The following is a 13,798-nucleotide window of genomic DNA, read 5'->3' as shown; positions in this document are numbered from 1 at the left end:
TAGTAGAAATAATGGGATGTGTCAAATATGAAGAGAACCGAATGCTTATTTCGGATTTTATAATCGTTTGGTTATTCAAAACGTCGACCATTTGCGCGGGAGATATCAGAAGGAATGGTCCGATCTCTACCATCTTTATAACAGATCTTGTGTTGCTAGAAATATTGAGATGTGATAATACTGAATGGAATCAAATGTTAAAGGCGGACTCTTACATTACATTTTATAAGAGTTATAATTACTCAAAATTTGGCCCTTTGTGGGTGAGGGTACTTGATGGAGTGGACCGACATTGTCCATTTTTGCATCCGGCCTGACATTCATACAAATACTAGGATTTGCAAAGTTGGAACAAAATTGGATTAGCATTTCTCTTTCTGTGCAGTAAAATATTTTCTTTGAAAATTTCGACTTTTTGTGGGGGAGGAGGAGGAGTGGGCCGATATAGCCCATCTCCGAACTCGATCTAAGTTTGATAACAGTATTACCATTTACCAAGTTTGGACAAATCGGATACTCCCTTCGAGAGTTATCGCCAGACTGACAGACGGACGGACATCGCTAGATCGAATTCAAATGTCCTGAAATAGATTTGGTATAAAGAGACCTGGGGCTGGTTCTTGTTCTATGAAAATATGAAATGAAAAATATTTTTTTTATAAAATTTTTCATTTCACATTTCTTTCCTTTATAAAAGTTTTCATTTCACAATTTCATAGAACAAGAATTGAGGTCTAAAACCGTTATTTCGATGAGGCACGTTTTGGTCGTATCAAACGATATGAGGGTATATAGATTCAACAAGTTGTTCTGAATTTCTTTAATATAAGCAAATGTCCCCTACTTGGTATGCAGAGAAAGGAACTTACAGGGAGAGATGAAAAAACTGCAAACAATTTCAGACAGTGACAACTGATTATATTGTTTTCAAGCGTACAAAACCATTTTGGTAGGAATTTTCCAGAAAAAACGTTATTCGTGATGGAATTCAAGCGTGATAGTGTGATTTCTTTATACTTGGCTGGAAAACCACAAGTGGCTTTCGTTGGAGTACTCCAGCATTTAAATATGAATAAATCTTTTATGTCTCATACCATCGCTCGTTACCGTGATACTGGTAGCATAGCCCGACGTCAAAGAAGTGGACGGAAGAAAACAGCAACATCAGCAGAAATGGTTCGAAAAGTAAAGAAGCGACTTGATCGAAACCCGCGTCACAGTGGCCGAAAAATGGCTCGTGAGATGAACATATCGCAATATTCCATTCGGAAAAAATTGAAAAATGAGCTGGGGGTAAAGCCATTCGTTGTCCAGTAGTTTTAAACAAACAATATGATCGTGTTTACTCGCCAAAGAGGTCAGCTGAAAATGTGCACCTTCGGATGGCCACCAGGACTCAAGCGCCGGCCATGGTGATGGTGTGGGCCGCCATAACGGCCGATGGTGGCTCCCCGCTCATATTAATCGACCGTTGCATCAGAATAAATGCCGAATATTATCGCGAAAATATTCTGGAGGGTGTATTAAAGCCTTGGGCACGCAAACATTTTGGCTGCAGACCTTGGATATTCCAACAGGACTCAGCACCATCGCACTCAGCACGCGCCACCCAAGAATGGTTACAAAGTGAGGTTCCTCGCTTCATTTCCAGCGCACAATGGCCACCAAAATCTCCGGACCAAAATCTTGGACTATTGTGTCTGGAGTATTTTGAAAAGCAAGGCACTAAAAAATAGCAAAATGTCGATCACCTCAAGCAAGAGCTTCGCCGGGCAACATGTAACGGTTTCATTGGCCGTTTGAAGGCTATACTTCGTGCCAAAGGTGAACAATTCGAACAAATCTAAACTTATTCTAAAATTTGATGCTATTTCCAAAATATTTAAAGCTAGGAAGCTGAAATGTTGCACACATCAGTATTTTGTCTGCAGACAGATCAAGTTCGAAGATGGTCTATATGGGTCCATGATATCGTATAGCTCGGTACCATCCGCTATAAGGTATTCTGATGATTTTAACCACATTTTCCAATAGAATGGTCCGAAAATCCACACAAGGAGTTACTTTTTAGTACTTTACCCCTGAAAGGGAATTGTCTATATAGGTCCACGATATCGTATATCCCCTCTATAACGGAACCTATCGATATTCAGTATTTTAATGAATACTAATTGGTACCTCCCGATATCCGGTATTTTCATGTTTTAAGCGACATTATTTACCGGAATTATTTCAAATTTCGTATTTGAGGTTCGTAATGAGTACTACAGTCTATGACAAAAATTTTTGTATGCAGGTCCAAGCTTTCTATAGCCCCCATGTAACGGTACCTCCAGATTTTCGGTATTTTCATGATTTCAGCATCATTATTCGCCGGAATCGTTTCAAATTTCGTACTCGAAGATCCTAATGGGTACTACAACCTATGACAAAATCTTCGTATAGCCCCCACATAACGGTACTTCCCGATATTCGGTATTTTCAGCGACATAATTTACCGGAATTATTCCAAATTCCACACTTAAAGTTCGTAATGTCCAGGTAATGTGCAGGTCCACGTCTTCGTATTACCCCCATAAAACGGAACCTCTCGATATTCGGTATTATGGCAAAAAATTTCGTATGCAGGTCCACGTCTTCGTATAGCCCCCATATGACGATTTTCATTTAAGTGGTAGTTTTCGATTTGTTTTTTTTTTTTTTTTTTTTTGAATTCTTCAAATTTTGACAATTTCATTGAAAAATGTGGCAAAAATTATTAAAATACTGAATATCGAGAGGTCTTTTGTCATAGGTTGTAGTACCCATTAGGATATTCGAGTACGAAATTTGAAACAATTTAGGCGAATAATGTTGCTGAAATCATGAAAATACCGAATATCTGGAGGTACCGTTATATGGGTGCTATACGAAAACGTTGACCGACATGGCCCATTTACGAACTTAACCTGCCTGTTATCCTTCTATTTCAATTCGTTCGAAAGATAGCGTGATTACAACAGACAGACATCGCTAGATCGTCTTAGAATTTTATGCTGATCCAAAATATATAAACTTTTTAGGGTCTATTGTGAATATTTTGAGGAGTTACAAACGGAATGACAAAGTTAATACACCCTCCATAGAATGGTGGAGGATAAAAAATGAATTAAAACAAAGTTAATTTTTTTCCTTTGCTTTAAATGAGGCGATGAAATTATCAATTAGATTTGCCAGTCTAGGAAGCTCGTATTAAATATTACTTCAGCACTATGCGATCATTTGACTGAAAATGCAAAAAACTGCTGCCCAATATACTCTCCGTATCCCTTCTACCAACTTATGCCTTCTTTTCGTTGTGATAGGAATTGGCAAAGTTTTTCGAAATTTTCTAAACACCGTCTATCGAATATAGCAGTGCCTCCCAATATTCGGTATGATTTTAGCTACATTATTTACAGAATTATTTTTGACTTTGTATTTGGAGTTCGTAACAGGGAACACATTCTCTGGAGATGATTAAGTGCACAGGTCCAAGTTTTCGTACATATTACTGTAACACCTGATATAGGGATTTTTTAATTTTAGCGACATTTTCCACCGGAATTTTCTTTTGCATTTTCTTTTGTTCTATCCGGCAATCATAAAGTTGGGCTCGAACATTGCTGTTTTTGATACATTTTGTCAGCCAATAATTGTATGACTCAGTTTTGCATATTTGGATAATGAAAATCGACAAAAATGTCTCCTCAATATATCTCTAAGTTTTTACATTATCAACATCAGAACTTAATTCCTTGTATTCCATTGGCCTAACAACAGGGCGCATAATTGTAGCTCCAATCCTCGGTCCATTACCAGGATGACAACTTCATCATTAATCTTTTATTCGAATTGAAATGGATTCTTTGCGAAACTAAAATAAAATCCCATCGCCTTCCGACAAGTGGCAACTTAATTTAAGATCATGTCACTGGAATGAACATTAAGCCACTAATGGCCATGACAAATTAAATTCACCCATTTCCATTTGGTTAGGAAAGTACTTTTATGGGTGTATGGAATTTCGTGTGTGTATGTATGTCTGTGAGTTTGTGTGCGAATGCTGTGTGTAATTGAACATTAAAAGTATTAAAAGTATGTTCGTATGTTTAGGTGCATAAATCTAATGCTTTAATATTTTCATTTTTTTCTTATTCTTCCATGGATGCTATTTTCAGCTGGAGCCTGCTGGCAGACGGTCTTAGGCAATGGCAAATGCAACGAAATCTTCTCGTTCAACGTCAGTAAGAGTGACTGCTGTGGCGCCAATCAAGAATTCGCCTACACCGATCGTGAGCCGACAAATGTCGAGTACTTTTTTGCGACGGCGATTGGAGGCGGCATGGAATGCACACCGTGCTTAGGTAGCTACCAAATAAACAAAATAATAAATGCTAATAAGTAATCGCACAGACACTTGATTGGAATCTGTAAAAGTGAAGAAAAAACTAAAGAAACAGAAAACGAACTCGGCCATTAGACGACTGACGACTTACAAGGCAACCAACGGCCGGACTCATCTGCCACTAATTTCATTTCATGTGTTTGTCTGTCTGTTTTTTGTTTTTCATTTCAGAAAGTTGTCGCAACGTCAAATGCGGACCAACCAAGAAATGCGTCAAACGCAAGGGTCGGCCGAAGTGCGTTTGCGCGCCTGAATGTGGAGCAGCAAGACGAAGGCGCTTGCAACGCGAACAACAACTCCAGCAGCAGCACCACAGCCTGTTTTCTAAAAATGCTGGCGGTGGTGGTGCTGCCAGCGATGGTAGTGGCGTGGTGTTCGCAAAGGTGGACGCGCGGACGTTACGTCGGGAGGAGAGGTCGCGACAGGCACGCGACACCCATAGTTTAAGTAGTGAAATTACAAATGCAAACTTAGGTTCGGAAAAACAAAACCAAAGAAAATTTATTCACATACACATGCAACACGACTATACCCACCAACAGGAGGCACCACCGCCAACGCCGCCACGAAGAAAAAACCAGCAGCCCAAAGGCAATCGCAGACTTCTGATAACAGCCAATGTCGAGCATACGGAAAAGCCCACCACTAGACGGATACAACTTTTTAGCAATGTAAGAACCACATATGCCAGACAGGGCAACAAGAACAGCAATAGCAACAGCAACAACAACCACAAAGCAAATGGTCAGCACGAGGACACTGATCTCTCCGAGGAATATGAGGAAGAAGAAGATGACTACGATGACGAGGACGGCGGCGGTGGTGGTGGTGATGGCGGAGGCCGGAGCAGGCCCATAATTTTCAACAGCGGCTTCAGCAGCAACAACAACCACAACGACGAAAACCACTCCGACGACAGCGACAACGACAACGACGATGATGATGCAACAACGAGATTTCGGAACCAGTCCATGTCTAGACACAAGTCCAAAACCAACAAAAATAATCATGATTTGCAACAAACAACCAAAACACAACAACGAGATCAGTACTCCAGCAGCAGCAACGATAATAACAACAACAACAGCCACGTTAGACGACCTCACCAAAATGGCCAACATGCTGAGAATGCTCCAAAATATCATCATCATCGTCATCGCAACGACAACAGCAATCGTCATCACCACCAGCAGCAGCACAAACACAAACAACAACAGCAGAAACAGCGGCATTATGACGATCGCCGTGACCAACATCATCATCAGCATCACCACCAGAACAATCATCACAACAATCGTCAGCAAAATTCGGGTTTTGGCAGACGCAAACACAACAGACAACACAACAAAGCCAACCATTCCAATGTACAAAATACTCCAAAGAATCACCAGGACTATGGCAACACCACCACCACCGCCGCCACTGCCAGCATTGCCAACAAAGTGCTACCCTCTGGCACCATATCTGCAACATCTTCGGCCAGCACAACGCCACAACAGTCGGAATTGTTAACGACCACTCCCGTAAATTCCACACTGTCTGTTGGTGCCTCAGATCAAAGTCATTTGGCAAATCACGGAAGTAAACTCGCTGCGTCATCCTCATTACTATTACCCACTTCAGCATCCTCGTCGAGGGCACAAGCACTGCCATCGCCTGGCTCTGAGGAAGCAGCAGCATCAACCCATCCATACATGCAGACAACACTTGTAACAATGCCGGCTGCAGCCGCTTCCACATCCTCCTCGTCAGCCTTCTCATACATGGACAACGTTAGAGGCGAAGGAGCAACTCATCCACACTACGATCGTGGGGGGAAAACTCAGGCCACATTCAATGGCTTCAGCGACGACAACGATAACACGATTTTAACATCGCATAATTTCGATTCGGCCTCGTTCGACAGTTATGTGGATCAGTTCGATTTGCATGGATTTCCGAAAAATAGCCATGCAATAACGGTAGGTAAATAGAAAAACCAAAGAAAAAAATATAATTTGAGCTCACACCGATTGACCCAAAACTCAAAGGACAAATAACCCAGCAAAAACAAGGGAGTTGTACGATACGAATACAAGTAGTTTGAAAATAATGGATTATTCTCAAAAAATACATAGCAAAAGCACTCATTCTATCATAAATAAGTAATGAGTAACGTGGCCACAGAGTGTGCCCGGCAAGTGAAGAAAAAACAAATCAAAAACTATCAATCGGGTTAGCCGGCAAATGTATACCCTCGGCCAATGTCTGTTTGTTTACATATATATTGACTTGCGTTATGATTATTTAAGCTTTTGACCCCTTTTTGGGGGTGGTATCAGAAGGAGCGATTCTATATATTCCATACTCACACCAGATCAAGTTTTAGTAGAAATATCAATTCGCATTTAATGATCGCTTTGGTTAATAAAAAACTTTGACCCTTTTGTGGGGGAGGTACCAAAAGAAGTGGACCGATATATCGCATTTTCACACTTGATCTTGTGTAATAAACTTTTGTTGATAGTGTAAAATTTGAATACAACCGGACTCTTACTTCACATTTTATAAGAGTTAAAATTATATCAAATTTCGTCTCTTTGTGAGGGAGGTACTTTGTGGAGAGGACCAATATTGTCCATTTTTGCAAATGACCTAGCAGTGACAAAAATTTCTCTTTCTTATTTCCTTTGAAAACTTTGGTCTTTTGTGGGGGAAGTGCCAGATGGAGTGGACCCATCTCTATGTTGCCCATCTCCGAACTCGATCTAAGTTTGACAATAATATTACGATGTACCAAGTGTACACCAAATCGGATACACCATTCGAGTGTTATGGTGCGCACCCACCAGACAGACAGACGAACGGACGGACAAACCTAGGTCGACTCTAAAAGTTCTGAAACGGATTTCTCCCAAAGAGAACTAGGGTCTAAACCCGCTATATCGATGAAACACGTTTTAGCCGTATATACCCTCTGTTGTCACATGGCATCTTCTTTCTTCTATATCTATAATAGGAAATTGTCTGTATGTTTGTTTGTAATTTATGGACTCGAAAACCGCTGAAAAGAGTTTCCTGTATACTACAACAGCGCCTGAAAGTAACATAGGCTATATACATTTATTAAATTCCACTTGATAGATATATCGTCAGAATCGGAGGTACCTCACAAAAATTTAGGTTTTATATGCACATATCTATTGATGGATCTCCAAATTTGTCTCCAAATTTGGAATGCATAACGGAATTTGGAACAAAAATAAATTTGCGAAATTATATTGAAATCGGTTCAGATTTGGATATAGCTCCCATACATATTTTCGGCCGATTTCATGTATTTGATGCATTAAACACGCTGTGTGTGCTCGATTCCAATAAAATTTGGAATGTGTGGCGGGATTTTGATCAGAAAATAAATTTGTTAATTATATTATATTGAAATCGGTTCAGATTTGGATATAGATCCCATATATATTTCCGGCCGATTTTACATAATTTAATATATTTCTGCCGATTTCATGTATGTTATGTACACCATACACGATATACATGACCGATTCCAATGAAATTCAGAATATTTGACTGAAATTGGTTACAATAATAAATTGGCCAAATTAATTAGAAATCGGTTAGGATTTGGATATATATTCTCGGCCGATTTCACATATTTGACGCACCAATTTCAATGAAATATGGATGGTGTGACGGAATTTGGTTAAACAGTAAATTTTGTCAAATTATATTGAAATCGGTTCAGATTAGGATTTATTAATAAAACAAGGCCTTTGCAATGATTTTAGGCTAAAAGTAAAAAACTTCACAAGTTAATAGAGAACACGATTATTACGGGGAAGTATGTCGCTACCTCGAAATCTCTAATTAGATATGCCACTCAACTTCGAAAGATGCAGTTTTCTGCACGCTTACAATTTGCTATGAAATCAATAAATCCGAACGACAACCGTACCGGGTTCAGCTAATATAATAATAAAATACGACAAGTGGAGAGGGCCAATGAGTTCATCTATTGGGTAACAAGCTAAAAAAATATAAAAAGTTAACAAATCTAGATTCAAAATTCGAACGAGTTCCATTATAAACCGCAAATGCAAAAGTGGTCGAATGGAGTGGATTCATTCGTATAAAAATGACCTGAGAATAATTTTGCAAAAAGCTTATGCTTGGAAAAATCTAGAGAAAATATTAAAAAATCCCTCAAATCGAGGGATTGAGCCATCCTTTATACGTTTATATTGTTATTATAGAAGCGTAAAGATCGACAATATCACAAAAAGGTTTCCTAAGATAGTAGGCATAGAATTTACATATTTAGATATTAAAGTTTAATAATTAAACACAGAAATGGGGAAGATAAGAAATACTTTATTATTATCATTTTTTTCAATATGCCACTAGTGCTCAGGGTATCCATAGCCATATGCTAAGAAATAGATAGATAAGTTGTGGAATATATGACGTTAACATAAGGGACAAAGTTCATCAGGGAACTTCACAGGTTGGATTTTATCATCTCTCCTGTGGGTTACTGCCATTAAGGACTCGATGAACCAGTCTTCCTGAACAAGATCATCAACATATCCAATAAGGTTAAATATCTGGATAGATAGGAATCATAATTGGAGAGACCACAATCAAGAAAAAACTAATAAACCTCACAGATACTGGACAACGTGAAAAATGGTTGTAGGTTTAAAATGGGTGTTCAATCCAAAGATGGCACATTGACCTGTTCTTCCATACGCATCAGTAGTCTGTTGAACAGCTATGGATAAAAAATGTAATACAAAAATATTACAGAAAGTCTAAAGAATGTGCAGCTTAAGCATTGGCGGTGCAATAAGGACAATAATTTTATATGTAGACCCAAAAGACATTCAGATATGGAATCAAGCCTACGGACGAGTGGTTAAATAAAGACCACGTGGCATATCATCAGCTCGGTACGCATTATATAGGGCAGTAGGTTGAGCGAGGATTGGAGATAACGAGATAGTGATCTCTCTCGCCAAAACAGGCAGGGAATTAGCAACCGCAAACTTGGACAATGCAATGTCGCTTTATGCGCCACATCTAGCGTAAAAGACATATGCAAAAAACGCCAACATACCTTTAGGAAAACCATAAAAATCCTGTGGGGAGACCCCAATGAAGAGAAGAAATTACTAGAGTATCCTTATGGGGCACCTGGGCCTACAAGCTAATTTGTACAAGATAGTATGTGCAGATAGCAGCATATGCAGGACATGTGGGACATGCGGGAAGATTATGAAACCTGTGATCGTTTTCTCTGTGAATGACAATTGTTTGCAAATATCAGATCCTAATTCTTAGGAAACGACTCTATACCAGAAATTAATCAGATTATGGTAAATGAAAAAAAAAGAAAAATAGTTAAGGAATTTTATTAAGCAACTGAATTCCTAACATAATAAACTGTAAACCGCCGGTCATCTTTCAATAACTTTAGTCTAAAGAGTACAACAGGCCTATACTGGCTTAAGTGTATGTCCACCAGGACATTAGGCGATTTTCGCCCCTCCTTTCAACCTAACCTTACCTAAGTTTTAACTATGCCGTTGTGATGCCCTTACAACAAAATCATCTCAAAATTATGTTTCCGCAACTGGGGAAAGAACTAAGTGAACACACCTCATATTTGATACCTCACAGTTTAGCAGTAAATTAAATCTTACAATAATAAAACTTATTGGAATTTACTTTAGAACCATATGTTAACAACGAATGACAATTTTAATATACCATCCATCCATCTTTTGGTTAAGGGTATTATACATTTCTTAATTGTAACTTTGTTTCGATTAAAATCCGTGTGACATATCACTTAATACCTATCTTTGTTATTTTTTCAATTTCTTCCCAACTCAAACAAGATTACAGACAATATAAGATCGATCAACCCTGTTTGTGGTACGGATGGACGAACCTACAACACCGAATGCCAATTGCGGAAACGTGCTTGTCGTACGGATAATCATTTGCTGCAAGTTGCCTATCGCGGTCATTGTAAAAGTAAGTATTCCTATATTTATTTGAGGTCCTAAAACAACTATATGTTGGCGTGCAGGTCAACCAAGTCGAAATTTTTTAATATTTTAACCTCAAATTAGGCATATAATAAAATATATTAAATCTAAACAGCCACATTATGTGGGGTCCTATAATAACAGTATTAGCTGAAATTACGTTGGAAAATATAAGTCGTTTAAGAAGCTGATATATACCTTCAGAATATGAAGATGTAGGTATATTTTCGTGTCCAACTAAAATTTGAAAGCTAATGAGATGAATAAGCCCGAAATGTAAACAAACTATATCCTCCATTGACATTAGATTGAAAACAGTGGGTTATACCTTAACAATACAAAGCAAAGGAACTTATTTTCATCATTACCAAGTAATGAGTAAAACGGCAAGAAGTGTGCGAATTCGACTGCAAAACCTTATTTTGCAAGTTAGAAATTTGGTATCGGCAAACGACATAAAATAAAAAAAAACATAAAATTCGATGGGTTGCTGATGTAGTTTTTATACCAGATACGATCGTTCACGTGTTTAACAGTGGCAAAGGGTGTTTAACTGCAGTACAGACGATTACGAGTTTAATATTAGCAGCAGGAAATATAAACAAGTAAAAACGCAGTAAGTTCGGTCGGGCCGAACTTTGGGACGAATTTGGAAATTGAAATATTAAAATAAAATCTGTTAAAAAATTCTGTTAACATTTTAAAAATACCGAATGTAGCCGTTATATTGGGGTCTATACGAAGAAGTGGGCCTGCATAGGCAGCTTTTGTTATAAACTATTACAATATTCAAATATGAAACTTGAAAAAATCCGGTGAATATTTTATCTAAAGTCCTCAAAATACCGAATATAGGGAGGTACTGATAAATGGGGCCTATACGAAGACCTGAGCCTGCATAGAAAATTTTATGTCATAGGCTGTAGTACCCATTAAGAATTCTAATTACGAAATTTAAAACAACTCCGGTGAATTAGTGTTGTATGTGGGCTATGCGGTATCGTGGACTTATATAGACATTTCTCTTTCAGGGGCTAAAGTGCTTAGAAAGAATTTCTAGTATGGATTTTCAGACAATTCCATTGAAAAATGTAGCTGAAATCGTCACAATGCAGAATATAGGGATTTACCGTTGTATGGGGGATATACGATGTCGTGGACCTATATAGATAATACTCTTCCAGGGTGTAAAGTGCTCAGAAGATACTCCTTTTGTGGATTTTCAATTCAATTTCATTGAAACATTTGGCTACAATCATAAAAATATAGAATGTTGGGGGTACCGTTACATGGGGGCTATGCGATATTGTGGACCGATATAGCCCATCTTCGAATATGACCTGACTGCGGACAAAAGAATGATCTGTGCAAAGTTTTACCTACCTATCTTCATTCGTTTTTACTCTAGCGCGATTACAACAAACGAACAGACGGACATGGCTAAATCGTCTTATAATCAAGATCAAGAAAATATATATAATTATTATTATTCGATTGAGTTACAAACGGAATGACGAACTTAATATACCCTCCATACTATGTACGGTGGAGAGTATAAATCGGTACCAAAAAATGGAGCACAAAATTACCTCCACAAATTTCGGGTGATATACCCTTGTAAGAAAAGTTGATTCGAAAGTTGTTACGACCGCCAAAAATTAACAAGGAACCCCATTATTTAGTTAAGGAAACTTTTGATGGGTGGGCGAAGTATCGCAGAAGAAAGGGGAGTATTGATTTTATATTTTATAAAGGTACGTCTTTGTGGTGGAGGTACCGTAAGGAGTAGATCGATATTGGCGCACTTCCATCGCTTTTTATGATATATGTTTATGAAAATTTTGATCGATTGATCACGGGAAAGAGTGGGTCAATATTATCTATACACATTTCTGACCTAAATTTGATATAAAGATTGCAACATGCAAAGATTGAACTATATTAGGTACATTGTTCGTTTAATACGAGATGTTATATTTAAGAACACTTTAAATTTTTGGTTAGACGTATGTTATGAGTGGACCGACATTGCTCATCTCAAAATCCGATCTAAGTTTGGTAAAATTAATACGCATTGCAAAGTTTGGACCAAATTGGATACTACATACGAGAGTTATCGAACGCACTAGATAAACGGACGGACAGGGCCAAATCAACTCCGAATAAAACACCATGTCTAAAAACGATTTTCCATAAAGTACATAAATCCACTGCGACCATACGACCAAGAGAGTTAACAAACAAACATTAAATTTATGTCCAAAAATATGGCAGCATCACCTGCTCATTTGGCCTGTTGCTATGCCATTGAATTCACCAACAAATTCCCTGCAAGACCAACCAAAAAAATCGTCGCCATTTCGGATGCTGTCATTCGTGGCGCCAAGGCTTACATGCCAATGCCACATTAAATGATAAATTTGACTGTTTATTGGCTGTAAATATTTTCTGTTATTTGTTAAACATATTTGCAGCAAATGGCAGGTAATGACAATCCAGTGGTCTGGGGTTGGTTGGTTGCCAGGCGATTCGAGTGGATCGATCGAACGATCGTTCGTTAGTGTCTAATGGTCTGGGGGCCATCTCAAATGTTCACAAACAACAATCAGTCGACTTTCTTCGGTGCATGTCGTAAATTATACCATTTATTAATTTTTCCATGTATTTGCGTTTCTTCTCTTCACTCCTCTCCCTACCCTACCCCATTTCTATTGCCTCGTGCAGCTACTTGCAATGGAGTCAAGTGCTTGGAAGGACTTACTTGTGTCGAGGATCAGTACACCATGCCGCACTGCATAGCATGTAAAATCGAATGCCCACTGGACGATTATGATAATGACAATGATGTAGTGGATGCGACCAGAGCCGTTTGTGGCGCTGATGGCAAGACATACAAAAGCATGTGCGAGATAAATCGTATAATTTGCAAAATTGGTCGATCAATTGGTGTTGCATATCCGGGACCATGTCGAGGTAAGTAAATTAGAGATAGAACAAGCAATCAACTGGCTTTGCCGAAGTATTTGTATTTTGTTATTTTTTAAGCTGTTTGGTGTTGATAAATACAGCTCGAAAACGTACGTCGTACACTGAGAAAACATGAACAATGTAGACGATTGAAGTAATGGAGTAACTGTGTTCATTTCCCGTTAACAGAGTAGTGAAATTTTCGAATCAGATGTGAAAAGTAAGGCATTTTTCATTATTTGAAGACCTATTGGTTGGGTGAAATGGTCTTTTAAAGTCATTCGTTAATAGGTTGATTTCAAACTAGTTGCGATTGCCAAAAATTAGATCGGAAATCAACTATTTGGTAATGGAGATA

At 38.3% G+C, this 13,798-nt stretch overlaps 1 protein-coding gene across 4 annotated transcripts in view; it reads left to right on the top strand.

Moving 5' to 3' along the window:
- Positions 1-13,798, top strand: part of LOC131800398 (putative uncharacterized protein DDB_G0277255) — a 109,877-nt gene that overhangs the window by 46,243 nt on the left and 49,836 nt on the right. For 2 of the 4 annotated variants that reach the window (XM_059120335.1, XM_059120334.1), the window contains exons 3-6: positions 4,200-4,385; positions 4,598-6,387; positions 10,321-10,459; positions 13,198-13,446. In XM_059120335.1, the coding sequence (XP_058976318.1) occupies positions 4,200-4,385; positions 4,598-6,387; positions 10,321-10,459; positions 13,198-13,446 (2,364 nt within the window). Of the gene's footprint in view, positions 1-4,199; positions 4,386-4,597; positions 6,392-10,320; positions 10,460-13,197; positions 13,447-13,798 lie in introns of those variants that run through there. The other 2 variants (XM_059120336.1, XM_059120337.1) reach the window with 2 other exon arrangements.

The sequence above is a fragment of the Musca domestica genome, unplaced genomic scaffold (genome assembly GCF_030504385.1).
Source record: "Musca domestica strain aabys unplaced genomic scaffold, Musca_domestica.polishedcontigs.V.1.1 17, whole genome shotgun sequence".
Classification (NCBI taxonomy): domain Eukaryota; kingdom Metazoa; phylum Arthropoda; class Insecta; order Diptera; family Muscidae; genus Musca; species Musca domestica.
Note: the sequence above shows the minus strand (reverse complement) of the source record. Positions and strands in the feature narration are given on the sequence as shown.